We start from the raw sequence: 17,605 nt of genomic DNA, 5'->3' as shown, positions 1-17,605 counted from the left end.
TTTCTTCATTTTATTTGTCATTTAAAAAAGACTTCATACAGTGAGATAGATCCTATGATAGATATCCCCATAGACTCTTAAGGTGAAATTGTCATGTCCTATTTAATTTTTTTTTGAATATTCATGTTGTTTTTTTTTTTTTTTTTTTTTGCGGGGAGAAGGTTTGACTTTGGATACTCTACAGCAAGTTTCTGTAGAGTTTCTTCATTTTATTTGTCATTTAAAAAAGACTTCATACAGTGAGATAGATCCTATGATAGATATCCCCATAGACTCTTAAGGTGAAATTGTCATTTTCATAATTAAGAAACAAATTCCTTACAAGATTAGTCCGGAAGAAAAGCTGAAATATATGATCTTACAACAAAGAGTATTTTAGAAAATATTAATAAAAAAATATATGACCTTACAACAAAGAGCATTTTAGAAAATATCAAAGCACAATAAATTATCCCATCTCCCTCAGGGAGTGCAGGCAATGGTCCCTTTCTAGATTATAAATGTATAAATTTGAAAGAATAGAAAAAAATTAATAGTGTTTAATTGTAGCAAAATTTTTGCTGAACATGGAACCCTTGAATCTTACATCTCAGTGTTTCTAAAGGAGCCAATATTAGTTATGCTCTACACTCTAACTGCATAATAAATCATAAGCATTCCATTAAATAAGGGTACCAGTTTGTAAAATATGTCATTGCATGTTAATATTCTTTAATTCCCTTATGACTAAATCTGGTTCTCAGTGTGTATGATTTCCATCTGAATCAAAGGGAATCATGTACACAAAGTTAGAATTTGATACAGTGCTACTTTGAAATAAAAAAAGTATTTCTATAACACTTGCCTTTGAACTTTAGATGAGAACCATAACAGAGGTGAAAAAAATCATGACAAGGACAACCTAATTTAAGTTTTATAAATTTTAGGAAATGTCATCTTTTTACTGGTTTCAGAGACTCTTTCAAATGTTTTAAACACAATTTTCAGATAACAATAATGAAAAGCTGAGCCCCAAACCAGGCACAGGTGAACCAGTTTTAAGTTTGCACTACAGCACAGAAGGAACAACTACAAGCACAATAAAACTGAACTTTACAGATGAATGGTAAGTTAATATTTTTGTAAAGATGTTCTTAGCCATTTTATAGGATTGTATTAGATAACTCATTTTAGCACTTCCTTAAATTGATGTTTGTTTTGCTCTAATGCATTGGTTCTTAAACTTCAGTGTGCTTCAGGATCAACTTGGAGAGCTTGTTAAAACACAGATTACTGAACCTCAACCCATCTTGGCCCAACTAATTTTTTTCTGATTACATTTATTGCTCATTTATTGGTCTGAGAATTTCCATTCCTAAAATCTTTTCTAATGATGCTGACATTGCTCATCATGAAATAGTTCTTCTGATAGAAAAGGCAATCACTTATAGACCATTAGTGCAAAAAATAATTAATCTAACAGTTTGGAACATTTTGTAGTCTTGTTCCTATGTATAGCTACGTATGTAGGTATGATTTTCATACTGAGTGTTAGAACATAATTTTAATCATACTGAATCATCTTTCTTGGATTTGTTTGACTTTATAATAAATACTCCCATATTACAATGTAGTTTTAATATTATTTTACTATCTGTATAGTAATAGTCCATTAAGGTATGATCTTTTTACTGGTTTCACAGACTTTCTCAAATGTTTTAAACACAATTTTTAGATAACTAAAAATTATGATACATAGTTTACTTAAGCATAGTTTACTTTGCCATGTACCATAGTTTAACCATTTTCCTTTAATTGGGCATTAAATTTTTTTTTTACCATTTTTTATCATATCAGACTAAAATGAATAACTTTGTTTACAAAGCTTTTTTCTACATTCAAGATTATTTGAGACATTTTCCAGAAATGACCTAAATCTAGACCAGAAGATATTGGCAAATTATTTTTAAAAGCATCTTCTCTTAATACATTTCTATCAGAAGTGTAGGGAAGTATATAGTTTATTATCCCCAAGCCAGTGTTCAATGTATTTATTTTTAACTTGCACATTTGATTTTAAAATAATTTTAACTTTTAATTGACTGTTAGTAAGATTGAACATTTTCTTTATTTCATGGCATTTCTGATTACATTTATTGCTCATTTATCTAGTTGTATCTTACATTTATAAAAATCAAGTTATGTGTAAGCTTCTTATATTCTCTTCCATTCTCTTGTAACCTTTTGATTGAAACAGCATCCAAAAAATTTATTCAAATTTATTTATAGTGGTATTTTAATATTATAGTGATAATATAAGACTTCTTAAAATATAATTATATATTAATGTAATTATACTATGTGCTGAAACTTATAACTAATCAGTTGTTTTATGGCCAATATATTAATTACTTACAATTAATATATTAATATATTATTTGTATATTAATATATGATCATCTGTTCTATTAATATATAATATATTATATGTAAATAATATAATATAGTTATATATTGTTAATATATAATTATATGTCAATACATGATACTTTTATTTATTCAAATTTACTGGTTTCCATTTGTGTTTATGTGTGTATGTATTTTATACTAAAATCTTAGATTAGGGAGAATTTTCAAATATTATTGAATACCTCCTGTGTCCCAGGGACTGTTCTAGATACTAGAAATACATCACTGAAAAAAGTAGACTAATTCTAGCTTTAGTTAGTGGAACTTAACATTCTAGGTGAAGGAGACAGGTGTTAAATATAATAAACAAGTATACCATACTTAGACGGTACTAAGTACTACAGAAGAAAATAGACTAGGTAAGGGTGGTTGGGAAACCTTGGCATTGTTGAGAAGTTCACATTTGGGCAAAAACTTAGAGGATGGGAAGGAATGAGCCATCCATTTATCTGTGGGAAGAGCATTCTAGGCAGAGAGAAAGCCAATGCAAAGACTGAAGCAGAAACAAATCTTTAAAAGAATATGGTCAAGAATCTTTAAAAGACCAGTGTAGCCAGAATGGAGTGACCAAATGAGAGAGAAAAGGTCACTCCACTGCCAATGGAGTGACCAAAGGCAGTTATGTTCGGCCAGGAAAATGAGGATGATATTTAAAAGGAAAAGGGTATTTCTGATTGCTGTGTTGAGAATATATCATAGGTAGAAGCCAGGAGACTATCAAAAGCTAAGAGACTATCGCAGGAAGAAAGATAAGAAGTGGTGGTGGCTTGGACGAGGATGAGAGTAGTGAAGGTAGTAAAAAGTGATTGGATTATGGATAAGTATTTGAAGGAACAGTCAGTAGGATTTCTTAATGAGACCTAATGGTTGACCTTAACATTTCAAAATTACAGTATCTATGGCCCTTTGTCTCAATTCATAATTTAAGATGACAGAAGGTTGTCATACTTACTACTACATCTTTTCTATTCTCATGTTTCTATACAGAAGGGGGCTAACTTCTTATAAAGAATCCCACCTAAACTTTTAGGAAAAAATCATTAGATCCATTCTTCTTTTGAATGCTACTTTTCCTTCTCTAAAAATTAACCATAAATTATATTCTTTCATTCATCAGTTTTATATGTCTTTGACAAAAAAGAAATTAGTCTTTTTTTCTGATTATGAAAGTATTTGATATTCATTGTAAAAAAGAAAAAAAAAAACATTCAAAAAGAGTAGGCAGTCTTTTTCATCTATGCCAGTATGATGTCTTGCTTTTAGTTTCTTTGATGACAGATAAAGCAACAGAATACAGTAAGAGCTTGGACTCTGAATTTGACAGGTTGTTGAACCTCTTAAAGATAAATATCTAACTTGAAAAGGGGCATATTTAATAAAGCCTAATTGAAAGAGTTATCATAGGATTTAATGAAATTATGCAGAGAAAGTACATAGCACTTAGCACATTAACTGACGTTTAGTAGGCCCTAAATAATTGTTAGCTACAGTTCTCATCTTCTGTAAATTCTTTCAAGTAGTTCGCCCACTTTTCTGCTGTGGTGTTTATCTTTTTATTATTGATATATTAGAGCTGTTTGTTTATTACAGAACTAAGTGAGGATAATACCATTTGTCTTTCATTTGTTATAAATAATTTTTCCAGTTTGATGTTTGTTTTTCAGTTTACTTATGATGGTTTTGCTTTATGGTTTCTGCCTGTGATCTCTTTTAGAAAAGCCTTGTTCTTCTCAGACTTAGGGGTAAAGTTTTTTCTTATTTTCCCTTTTATATTTTTTATATCAAAAACTTATGTATTCCTTCTAGTTTAGTTTACCATAAAGTATGATGTAGAGCTATAGCTTTGGTGTTTCCATGTGGCTGTTCCTTTATTCCAGTACTAGTTATTAAATAATCTTTTTATTTCTCGGATTTGAAATGCCATATTAACATACACTAAATGTATTTACTTGTTTACTTTGTCTTTTCACTAATATTTCTCTATTCTTACACAGTACCCCATAATATTTTAATTATTATAACTTATATACTGAGCATTTGATTCATGCCTGTATCATAGCTTTCTCAATGGGAAAAAAATGTATATATCACATTGGCTTTCCTTTACCAAAATAGCTTTTTATTTCAGGTAGAAAAGAAATATATGTTCATTACAAAAAAAAATTCAATGTGAAAAATTACCTGGAATAATCCTACTGAGATGATTTCATTGGTACATAGCCTTACTGACACTTTTCTCTGTATATATATCCTTGTAGATATACATTTGTATTTAAAATGTTACACGTATTTAAAAAGTCAGTTCTATTGTTAGCCTAAGAGAATTTTTATAAAATCTTGGCAAAAAGTCCATTATAATTTGCATTATTTATTGTTTTTGTAGTTCCTGTAATTGTTAAATTTTTCTTGTTCATATTTATTTTAAATTTAAGCAATTATTGCATTTCTGTGAGTTTAATTTTAATCTCAGATTATTATATATTTTCCTCTTTCCCACTCTATCCCCTTATTATAAGTATTCATTATTTATCATAGAATACTCATTGAAAATTATTTATTTAAATTGACCTAATGTTCTATTATAGCCAGAAATGCTAACAGAACCATGTTTGTTATCAGGTAGGTATTAAAAATAATATAGCAAACATTGCCCTGTACTTCTGGAAAATCATTATTGTCAGTCACTTGCCATATTGAACAGCAAACCAGAACTGAGGTGATCCACAAGGGGGCAGTTCAAAGAAATGACCAGGCTTGTGTTCAAGTATTAATTTAAAAATGGCCTGGACCAAGAAAGTCCAAAAGCACCTGTGACTAAAGTCTATAAAATCATTAAGAATTTGGATATTGTGATCCATCTATAGTGAGGATAAGAAGGGAGATGCTTACTGTAATTCACATAAAAGTCATTAGACATACAGAAATGCATACTAGATAAGAGAATTGTCAAAACAGCGAAAAAGCAGTATTTTTAAATTTTAAAATCTTTTTATATTAAAGTGTGTTAAGTCTTCTTAATTTGTTTAAAGTGGTATTTCCAAACACTGTTAAAGTAAGAAATCCTACATTTATTTGTATCCTGAGTTTTTAATGTACTTCTCTAGTTTAAAGTATAAAATTGTTCTAAAAGTTCATATTAATTCTTTGGTGGGACCATTTATCTTGTTTTGGTGATAGGAGCAGTATAGCCTCAACCTCTAGAGGAAATGGGAGCCATTGCAAATCTGAGGGTCAGGAGGAATCCTTGGTCCCACAGAGCTCAATGCAACCACCAGAAGGAGACAGCAAAACAAGTAAGGTGTTCTTTTGCTTTAGTCCTTACGAAACCCCAGTGTTAGATGTTCATCTGTTTTTCTCTTCCCTTTGATGCTGCATTCTTGTTTCTTTTTTTTTCTAAATTACTTTTGCTTCTGTAGTCCAGCTGTTGCACAGATAAACAGGAGATAACAAAAGACAGAGACCGTAACCAGTTAAGATGGGAAGATATAACGAAGCTCAGTCTGCTCTGTGGACACAATGGGGTGGCATAGGTGGTCATTATATTGCACATGGGTGAGATGTAAATGTTAACTTGAATTATCTTTCCCATTTTATATCTTACAGTGAAACTCACAGTAGCTATCTTGAGGGGTGGGGAACCTGCAGCCTTAAGGAAATGCTGTGGCCTTCCCAGTCTTTTTAGTGTGGCATTTTGACAGGATCCAAATTTTACCTAATGAATCCTTTCATTAAAAGGGGCACAGCAGAGAAAGATGATGCTTCTCTTGCCTACTTTGGTGCTTAAAAGAACGATCTTGAAAGCAGAAGGTCACAGGTTCTCCTTCACACACCTTCTGCTCCTGACTGGTTTATGTAGGTAAAAGGCATGAAATCTAAAAACATTATGAGCGTGTATGTTTCATACATGAAATGCCATGGGGGGAATTGTTCAGAACCCTTTTTCTTAGTAGAATATTTTTACATAACCATCATATGAAATTTTGTGTCTAGCACAGAGATTAGAACATAGTAGAAGTTCTATAAATGCCTAGTAAGTGAAGGAACAAATGCATTATATTTAATAAATTTTTGCTAAGTGTTTATTTTATACCTCAGAATGGCAATTTAGAATTAAATATGTGTAAGACAACTCTCTGGTAAGCAAATGTCTAATTAGGAGCCAAAAAAACTGATCCCTCCTGAGTCTTACAGTTAAATCCTGGAATTAAGTATTTTCAGTAATTCTGACCAAACCAGATTTATAGTATAATCAGCTTTACCATTTATTCATGATAGTTACGCTTTTGCCAAATGCATGATAAAATACTTAATTTTAAGTTTATTTTGGGAAGGTTAAGAAAAAAGCAAGATGAAGTAATGCCAGCTGTAAGGGGGTATCTAAAGCAGGGATTCTTCACGTACAGTACACGAACTTCAGTGTCTGGACTTGATGAAGAAGCAGTGACCCTATCCATCTATGAAAGTGTTTGTACAATTTTTTTTGTGCAAATACTATATATATTTGTGTTGTACTAAGAGGAGGTTTTATCTGAATGTCAAAAGTTTCTATGATCCAGAAAGAGGTAAGAACCATTTATCCTTAGGAAAGCTGGAGCTCTTTACTTTTCTAAAGAAATTTGACTTTAATGATACATTTGCCCCTCTTTATCTGCTTATTTAACCAATGCAACCTTAGACCAGAAATATCAAAAAATTAAAAATACAGTGATGAAAAATAACAAATTTTAATAACTAATACAGCATGACAACTATTTACATAGCATTTACCTTGTAGGAGGTATTATAAATAATATAGAGATTATTTAAACTAGTATACAGGAGGATGTGTATAGATTATATGCAAATACTATGCCATTCTATATAAGGGACTTGAGCATCCACAGATTTTGGTATCTGCAGGGGTCTTGGAACCAGTGACCCATGGATGGATACCAAGGGATGACTGTAATTTGTTTTATTTCCAGAAGCTCCTGAAGAATCATCAGAGGATATGACAAAATACCAGGAAGGTACATCTGCAGAAAGCCCAGTTCAGAACCATATAGACATAGGTGAGTTGTTCCCTTTACATAATTGTTTCATATGGAAAAATAAAAGCCTTAATTTATGTTAGTTTCTACAGAGTTAGAGACCATTTTCAAATTGATATATTGTGGAATTTTCCTCTTCCTTAGCGGGAATAAGGTATCATATTAGAAAATGTTGTCAGTTTCTAAGTTTTTTAACTAGTTTACGTTGCCCACAAGGCCAACCATTAACTGTTTATTTTCTGGCAGCACAATCAGATGAGTTCACAACTGAGCCATTGGATTCTAACTCAGGTGAAAAGAATGACCTCAATCTTGACAGCCCTTGTGGGGTTCCAGAAGAATCCATTTTGTCTGAAAAAGCCAAGGAACCAGAAACTTCAGATCAGACTTCCAGTGAGAGTGCTGCCAATGAAAATAACACCAATCCTGAGCTTCAGTCCCAAACAGAAGCCATCGAGCCTTTAGCTCCTGAGGAAACATCAGCCAGGGACTCTGCTCTCCAGGACACAGATGACAGTGATGATGACCCAGTCCTGATCCCAGGTGCACGGTATCGAGCAGGACCTGGTGATAGGTTAGTAAATTTTTAACTAACGTAAACTGTAAAAAATATGTTTCGCAAGGGTTTGTTTGAAGTCACATAAGGGAATCTCCATTTTTGACAGTTGCTTCCTCTTAGTCACATAAACCCACAAATTTTTACTCTGTGATTTCATACAGTACATTCTTTGAGCAAACTGTGCCTTAAGAGGGGAATAAAAAGCCTTCATTTCTTTGTATGTCTGTCACTGAGCCTTTTCCATTCATAGATTAAGAGGAAGGAATGTTGAGAATGACCAAGAAGTTATTTATGAAGTCAAGATTAGCTGTCAGATTTATCCTATAGATATCCTGGCCTTTATCAGTTTTAGTTTTGTTTTAATTTTTTTCTACTTTTCTCTTGACCCTGGATTAAGATAGCATTATAGTAATACTCTTTTGGAGAACATTATGTTTTTCTCTGATTTCTAATAAAGTTAGTAACTTCATTTAGAAAATGTAAAACTGGCTCGGTGCCTATAGCTCAACCGGCTAAGGCGCCAGCCACGTACACCTAAGGTGGCAGGTTCGAATCCAGCCCGGACCCGCCAAACAACAATGATGGCTGCAACCAAAAAATAGCCGGGCGTTGTGGCGGGCGCCTGTGGTCCCAGCTACTTGGGAGGCGGAGGCAGGAGACTCGCTTGAGCCCAGGAGTTGGAGGTTGCTGTGAGCTGTAATGCCACGGCACTCTACCCAGGGGGACAGCTTGAGGCTCTGTCTTAAAAAAAAAAAAAAAAAAGAAAGAAAGAAAATGTAAAACTATATCAAATAAATATTGTAGCTATAATGAAGAATTGAATTGCCAACATGTTTACATAGTTTTTACATTTTTCATCTTATGTGATCGCAAGAGTACTTTTATTTTTTAGAGGATAAAAAGAAATCCTTTATTCTTGTAATTAGTGCCATCATATCTCATTATAAGTTCTCTTGTTTTCTAAGGAATCTAGTTTTATCTTTAAAATCCTAGTTCACATGGAAGTGAGGTTCTGTTTGAATTGTTTTGCATATTTCTTTTTTTTCTTTTGAGAAAAGTCTCACTATGTTGCCCTTGGTAGAGTGCTGTGGCGTTACAGCTCACAGCAACTTTAAACTCTTGGGCTTAAGCAATTCTCTTGCCTTAGCCTCCCAAAAATCACTGGCGCCCACCGCAGTGCCTGGCTATTTTGTTGTTGTTGTTGCAGTTGTCATTGTTATTTACCTGGCATGGGTTGGGTTCAAACCCACAGCCTCGGTGCATGTGGCCAGTGTCATAACCGCTGTGCTATGGGTGCCGAGCCTATTTTGCATATTTCTATGCTCAATATACTGTTGGTTATAAAATATTCTGAAGTTTCTGTGAACTGAAAAACATGAAGAAAAGATAGAGTGGAAGTGTTTAACAGTGAAGAGCAGCGGTTCTCAACCTGGTTCATGACCCCTTTTTAACAATGAGAAATACATTGCCGCATTAGGAAGATTGAGAACCACTGGTCAAGAGCATAGTGATAAGTTAAATACTGACTTCACTTACCAGCATTATTTTCTTATTCAAATTACTTATGCCTTAAAAGTTCCATTTCTTTATCTGTAAAATGGGATTATGATTACCTAAATTTATTATAAGAATTTTTTTAAAAATTCATCACAATGTGATGTAGTTCACATTGACAGCACTAACTAAATGATAGCTGTATTAAACAACTAAGATACCCTATGTGGCTACTCACATTTTAAGAAAGAATTACAGTTAGAATAGCTCTACAGACACAGACCAACAGAAGACAAGCAAAAATCCTGAACAGGATAGTTTATAGTTTAGTGAAACTGCCTGTTTGTAACTTTAAGAGGATATGTATCTTCCTTTAGTCATATTTAGAAAATGTTTTCTTCGCCATGGCACTGTTTTTAAATATAAAGCTTGTAATCTTTTCCCATTTTTATACTTAGAGATTAACCAGACATTTTACCTGCCACACATTGATCCTCCACATTCGTAATACATATTTTAGACAAGTAAAATTTAGTTTCATTCCTTCCATACCCAGAGGCAGTTCCTTAAAATGTCAGTACCACTTAATGTGTGCAGAGAGGTTGGTAAGTATAGCACAATTTGACAATCAAACTGAGAGTTTCTGAAACCCAGGCTTGATAGCTAGATTCTGTAATTAACTTTGTGCATTTATGGCCTTCTATTTATATAAATGAGTATGTCTTTTGCCTTTTTTTAAATTATTATTACTAAATTTAAGTAGCAGAGCATGATACTAAGGTCATAACTGAAAATAAAATGTAAGTATCCAGTTTCTAGAAAAATGTACCCATATGTACTTTCCAGGTTCATTTGTTTAAGTAAGAAATAATACATTTTTTAATGGATATTAGCTTATACTTTCAGAAAATCATAATTACTTAGCAGCTTCTGTGTAGGCTAATTATAACATCTTTTATGTCAAACCAAGTAAACTGAAGTTCTGAGTGAGAGTTTTGTATATTCTAGACCTAAAGATTTTTTTTTTTTTTTTGGTTGCAGTTTCTGGCCAGAGGCCAGGTTTGAACCCTCTACCTCCAGTATATGGGGCTGGCGCCCTACTCCTTTGAGCCACAGGTGCCACTCCCCCCCCTTTTTTTTTTTAATACATTAGTATAACAATGAGAAAGGAGAATTTGTCCAGAGAGTGGGTCCTAGAGAACCAGAAACTATAATATCTGTAGAGCTTTATGATTTACTTACAATTTTCTTAATACTTAGATGTTTTGTATGTTTTAGGGATTCTCCTAGAGTTTGGATCTCCCACTAAATTGATGCCTAATAGCATCATTGACCTGGGAAACTCAGAAACTAAATTAGATTAGCAGAATCTTATAAGAGAGAGAATTGCACTAAGAGCCTGGAACTGTACTTCATGCATTTATTCTTGAATTCATACTCTGATGGTTAAATCTAGATTTGAAACTACTCTGGGTCCACATTCACTTCCTTGTTTTTTTAAAATTACATATTATTTAATATTCTGTAGTCCCCATTTGGATATACAGCCTTAGTTTACCCTGCATATTATTTTGTTTTATAGGACATAGTAGTAAACTTAATGAATAGTAACATAAGAAAAATGAATGTATTACCCTTTAAGAAACTTAATAATCTATTGACAGAGAAAAATTTATAAGCCATTTATAAGAACATGAAAACAGATTTAATATATGAAATTAAATTCTATTATTCATACACACACACCTAGGTGACTTGAAAGTAATTAGAGTTACATCAATTTTCCTTTGAGATTTGTATCATTTCCTAGCTCTTTCCCAAAATTTGTAAAAGGTAAAAAATCTTCCTCTAAATTTTTTCTAAATAATTTGTATAGTTCATAATTTCCTTTGCACCATCCTGACTTAATCTTGAACTATCTTTGTAAAGTATACTTTTAATATTTCAGCACCTTTCTAAGGGCTCTTCATCATCGAAACTTTGGCCAGTTTATCATTTCAATTTTGAGGAATATATATGCTGACTTTTTTTTTTGAGACAAAGTCTTAAGCTGCTGCCCTGAGTAGAGTGCAATGGCATCACAGCTCACAGGAACCTCAAACTCTTGGACTTAAGCGATTCTATTGCCTCAGCCTCCCAAGTAACTGGGACTGTAGGCGCCAGCCACAACTCCTGGCTATTTTGTTGTTGTTACAGTTGTCGTTGGTTTTTTTTTAGCTGGTCTTGGGCCAGGATCCAGCCCACTAGCCTCAGTGTATGTGGCCAGCACCTTACCCACTGAGCCATGAGCACCACCTGTATGTTGACTTTTATTCAAAAGAAAGAAAGTTTAAGAAATTTTGCTTCCTAAGAACATGAAAGTGGGCCAGGCCCAGTGGCTCTCACCTGTAATCCCAGTGCTTTGGGAGGCTGAGGCAGAACAATCACTTGAATTTAGGAATTCCATATTGGGTGACAGACAGAGATCTTGTTTCTTAGAAAAAAAAAGAGAATCATTGACAAGCTCCTGATTTTGGAGAATTTCTGTTTCCAAAGAGGCCAAGGGATACAGAATTTCTACTGTAAAACTCATACCATGTGTTTCTTATAGTCCAAGGATACATTCTATACAAGGCTGAAATGCCCAACTAAGAGGATGCATATCTTAAATGTCCCTCTTTTCTGCCTTTTATAAAGCCTGGTCTATATTAGTTTAGTCCTAAAATTAAGTATGAGAATATATACTTAATTAAATCTATACTTTATACTATGAAGAACTACATATGGACCTCATTGGTTTTTTTTGCCCAAATTTAATTTTTTAAATAGAGCTTAAAAAACTTATACCTAAGTCATTTTTGGTACATATTACTGAAAATACCAAAATAGTTCTTTGCAATATGGAGTAATGATTTTTTTAAAAATATTTACATTTTTATAATTTGGTTAAATAAATATGACCCAAGTTTTCACTTTGGGGCTGATATTAAGCATGAAAAGGAAATGTCTTAGAAAATAAAGGGCTTAACAACTAACATAGATATTTTTAAATGGAATGCTCTTCTCATTAACTGTAGCAAGTCTATATGAATATAGCTGGGAGACTCTCTAGCAGGGGTCAGAAGACTTTTTGTTTAAAGATCCAGATAGTAAGTATTTTAGGCTTTGCTGACCAAGAAACAAAGTGGAGGCGGTTACATAGCTGCTTATATAACCATTAAAAATGTAACCTTTTAAAAATGTGAAAACTGTTCTTAGCCTAGGGTTCATTACAAAAATAGTCAGGGAGCCAAGAGGTTAGCCCAAGAACCATAGTTTGTTGATCCCTGCTCTATAATAAATTGATCTTAGAGCAAATGTTTCATCCATGGTAAAATTCTTCTGGTAGAAATCCAAAGTTTAAAACAAATCTATTAATCATCACATATTTATGTTCCTTTTAACTTTGTCCAGGGCAAGAACATAAAACATCAAATGGAAAACAAATTGAAAAAAAAAAATTAAATGTGCTAATTATGGTATAAAAAACAAAATTAGTGTGTGTATCCCTCAGTGTGTTATATATTAGATCTTGAAACATAAATATGTGCCTTTGGAATGAAGAGGGAGTGGTTTTAAATTTTCTACTTAGGTGATCGTCTTATAAATTTTTTTTTACAATGCCAAATCTCTTATAAAGAAAATGATATGATAGCCTGGCTGGTGGCTCTTCCTCTTGCTAAGTCCAAGAGGAAAACGAAATTGCTCTCTGAAAAAAGACCTCTAAGAAAGATTCTTGAAGAAGTTCTCATACAGTCTTAGTTTTTAGCTATACCTTCAGTTTAGATGCTCTAGCAATTTTTTTCCCTGAAGATTAAAGATCTTATTGCCTATTAATCCCTTTTTAAAAGTATTGTTTGCATAGAAATTTCGTTTCATTTACCTACTCTGGACTCTGGCCTTCACTTTTAAAGCCAAATTCTTTGTACTGTAAATTTGTCGGCATTTGTTTAGTCATCATCATAACCACTCTTTCTGTATTTCTCATGATTCCATTGTACTCTGTGTTAAAGAAAATTGCAGAGAAAAATAATCACAGAGAAAGAACTGGGCTCCTAGTTAAAATCCCTGTTATTCTTTCCTTAGTCTTATAGCTTAGGGCTTAATTATTTATTTATTATTTATTTTCCAAAGAGTAGCTCAGCCCCAAGGAGCATAAAGTAGGTGTTCCAGTAGGTAGTATTCATAATGAGTCGGTGCAGTTCCCCACGCTGCGACAGGATTAGGTTCTAATTTATTTAAAAGACAAAAGGGATTAAGTGCAATGTCTTCCATCCTTAATGAGTGTTTCTTCTTAATTTTTTCATGTACAGTTGAATGACATATTCCTCCTGTAATGCCCTAAATCACAAAGAGAAACAAGTTTCTGTAGATTGAGATGATTGATGCTGAAAGTAATGAAGTTAATGTTTTTACTATTTGGTTCTTTGAAGTCTTTATGAGTGATTTCAGTTATTGTGTTCCCTTCACTAGATTTAATATCAGAGGAACAACAATAGGTGATAGAATAATGAGGTAATTCAGTATGTTCCTTCATTATTTTGTTTTTTCTTTATGGTGGATTTGCCAGGTCCTCTTTTGCCACAGCTAACCACCTTTCCTATTAACAGTTAATACGTCTTGAATTTAACTGAACTCTTAAGTGAGTGCTAAGCCTTGTAAAGCAGGTCGCTTTCCACAAAGTATATTTAGCTGCATGCACTGCATGGGGTAGAATGAAAAGAAATTTCCTGTATGCAGATATAACACATATTCATTCCAAATGTGTCATCTGTATGCAGATATAACTCATATTCACTCCAAATGTGTCATATGCAGAGTAACTATAATCTGGAATGATATACTTTGTCACTTACTTGTTTTGAATATTTTGTTGAAGAATACAGTTTGTTTTTATAAAAACTTGATTGGGATAACAATTAGCAACTTTTGGTTATTCAGATATTCTGCACATAGTTTTAAGATTTCAATTTTTGAAGGAGGATGTTTTCTTATAAATAGTTTAAGAACTATAACTCAGGAATGTTTTATCAAGATGATTTATATCTCCCAAACAGTCTTCTAATTTGAAGTCTGACAATGGGGTACTTTATTTTTATTTTTAATTTTTTTTTGCAGTTTTTGGCTGGGGCTGGGATTGAACCCACCACCTCAGGCATATGGGGCCAGCACCCTACTCCTTTGAGCTACAGGCACCACCCGGGTACATTTTTAAGTAGATCTTTAAAGTGAACCTTAGTCCCATCACTCACCTACCCAAAACCTGGTTTACCAACAAAATCAGTAATGTCCCTAAATTCTAGTGACATATATGAGGGCTGTCCAGAAAGTATCTAGCCATTATTAATAAAGTAGAACCTCCATAGCAACCCCCTGCCTACATTGACCACCTTAAGTTGACCTGATTTTCAAAGACCAGGCACATACCACATATACTTATCAGTACATGTACAATTCCATGAGTGGTCAGTCTACAGAGATTCTGCTGTACTGTTTTTAATATTACATGGCCTTAAACTTCCTGAACAGCCCTCATATGTTATTTTCTATCAATTCCTAAAACAAAGTAAAACATAAGATATAACATAAGCAACAATCAGAAATGTAAAATTGGCAGAGTTGCCCGTGGCAAATATAGATAAAATGAAATGAGCCAAAAAATATTATAAATGTATAGAAATTCCTGGTAAGTCCCAGTCTCAGGAGGATTCCTGAGAAAAGAAAAGTCTCAAGCCTGTTACTGATCTTCCACTGGTGTTCCTGGGCAGTTTTTACATTAAGATATATTTGAAGTGCCTTTTCGCAAGTTAGCCTATTACTAGTTAGTTATCGCTTTCTAGTTAAATGATAGTAAATTGGAGTTTGTTTCAGGGCTTTTTGATTTTCTGTTTATACTTTTTATCCCGAGTACTCAAAGCTGGTTTCTGGTTTTCAATGAAAATTGTGACTAAAACATACCATGTTGTTTTAAATGAGTTTTGGAAAAGTTAAGGTATCAAAGTGGGGTTATTAATAATAACAATGGTAATAACTATAACTAATAAACAATGGTAAAACAGAAAATGTGACACTTACTGTTACATTAGGGTAAATGAGACACTAACTGTCCGTTAGGGTAAATGAGATTAGACTCATTCTTCTTACCTCAGCTTTTTCTTAGAGAAATTTTTAGTGATTAAGACAGTATTTTCCTGACACTGAATACACATTTGTTCTGTTTCCCCTTTTAGCAATTGCGAATGCTCAAGGAATATAAATAAAGTTCTGCTTATGCATAAGATAAACAAACTTACGAAAGTAAAATTGCCACAGATACCTATATAACTTGTCTTCATTAGGGATTGTCTTTCAGTGTTTTGTGAATGTTTACTATAATCTGCTAAGATTCTGAATGATAGGTGCCATATTATCTGTTTCTTCTGTGATTCCCTATTTACTCTTTATTCTGCTATTACTTCACTTCTCACCTGGTCTACTAAAAATAGTTCTCCCCACTTTTAGGGGCTGTCCATTCCCTGTGATATACGACAGCCCCATCTTTGCCAAAAATATGGGGCACTTCATTTTGTGGCTGCTGCCACCAATTGCTCACACTCTCTACATCAGCCTTACTTAGAATGTCACTGAATACATTATACGGCTTTAAGCTTGCATGTCTTTACCTGCTCTGAGCCCTATAACTGAAATGGCCTCCCATTTGGGCACCTCATCTTTCAACATTTATCTTCCTTTTTTGAAGCTTTTCTGGCTCATATATTCTTAATCCTAGCTATGGGCCCTTGTGTACATCTACTGTACTACCTATATCACTTTATTATATGTATTCCTATGTAAGAATCTAAGCAGTTTTAAGCCAGTATGATATATACATGATACAAAAATAATAGTTGGCAAAGACACCTTTTTGTCAAAAACTCTAGGTAACTAAATGTTTATTCATATCTCTACATGATCTGGCTTTTTGCTTTTTTGCTCTATTTCTAAAAGTTGAATTAAAGGCCTATGAATTATTGTTTCAGAAATCTCACAACCTCCCCAACCTCCTTGATGACTTTCTTCAAGGATTCACAGGATTCAAAGACTGTGGTTTGTTATGACAAGGAAAAAAGACAGAAACCAGGCATAGCCTTCCAGCATTTCCCCTTTAAGAATGTCCTCCTTCCTTTAGCACTAAAATGCAGTTAACATTTGTGTAGTGTTTCTGCCCAGGGAAGCCTGCTTACTACTTAGACTCCAGGGTGTTTACTGGGGACTGGTCATGAGGCATCCTTTCCCTAGGTACCCAACAACTACCTAAATTCTAGACTTAGAAGGAAAGTAAATGTTCACCATAAATAACATTTATTTTTGCATTATTTTTACCAATCTGGACAGCCTGGTACAGCAGGGTCAGTGTCTCAGGCAGGCAAAACAATATAGGGAAATTTCTAGAAGTTAAGTTCCCAGATGCCAGCCCAGGGCCTACCTTTTTAGCAGACTCTTCTAAGGATAGCCACATCAGGCCTGCTATTCCTTCCCTTTGTTTACTTACTAATACATTGTAAGGTAAAGAATCAGCTATCTCCCGCCCTGCTCTCTTAAGAAAAACAGCAAGATATTCTCTAACAACCCTCTACTGTTGCTTATAACAGAATACCTGAAACTGAGTAATTTATTTAAAAAAAAATTATTTCTTAATTAAAGGGAACTGAGAAGTCTAAGGTCGAGAGGCCCCAGTTGTTCGTAAGAGCCTTCTTTCTGGTAAGGACTCTGCGGAGTCCCATAATGACACAGGAATCATGGTGAAGGGGCTGAGCTTGGTGTGTTTGCTCAGGTTTCTCTTCTTTTTATAAAGCCAGTATTCTCACTTCCATTATAACCCATTAATTTGTGAATGGACTAATTCATTCATGAGAGCAGAGCCTTCATGGTCCAGTCACATCTTAAAGGCCTTAGATTTCAACATGAATTTTGGAGGGGACATTCAAACCGTAGCACATGGCTTCTACTGTAAGTGTTTTAAAGCACTTAACGGTGTGGTTTGTTGTTTGTTTGTTTTCTAAGAAAACATGTTCTT

The 17,605-nt window shown here is 33.6% G+C and overlaps 1 protein-coding gene across 5 annotated transcripts in view; it reads left to right on the top strand.

Moving 5' to 3' along the window:
* Positions 1–17,605, top strand: part of DCAF6 (DDB1 and CUL4 associated factor 6) — a 136,554-nt gene that overhangs the window by 84,643 nt on the left and 34,306 nt on the right. For all 5 annotated transcript variants that reach the window (XM_023510781.1, XM_023510780.1, XM_023510779.1 and 2 more), the window contains 4 exons: positions 988–1,105; positions 5,626–5,741; positions 7,413–7,499; positions 7,725–8,052. In XM_023510781.1, coding sequence (XP_023366549.1) covers positions 988–1,105; positions 5,626–5,741; positions 7,413–7,499; positions 7,725–8,052 — 649 coding nt within the window. The remainder of the gene's footprint in view (positions 1–987; positions 1,106–5,625; positions 5,742–7,412; positions 7,500–7,724; positions 8,053–17,605) is intronic.

The sequence above is a fragment of the Otolemur garnettii genome, unplaced genomic scaffold, assembly GCF_000181295.1.
Source record: "Otolemur garnettii isolate 467f Iridium unplaced genomic scaffold, OtoGar3 scaffold00016, whole genome shotgun sequence".
NCBI classification, from domain to species: Eukaryota; Metazoa; Chordata; class Mammalia; order Primates; family Galagidae; genus Otolemur; species Otolemur garnettii.
The sequence above is the reverse complement of the archived record's forward strand: the minus strand, read 5'-3'. Positions and strand labels throughout refer to the sequence as shown.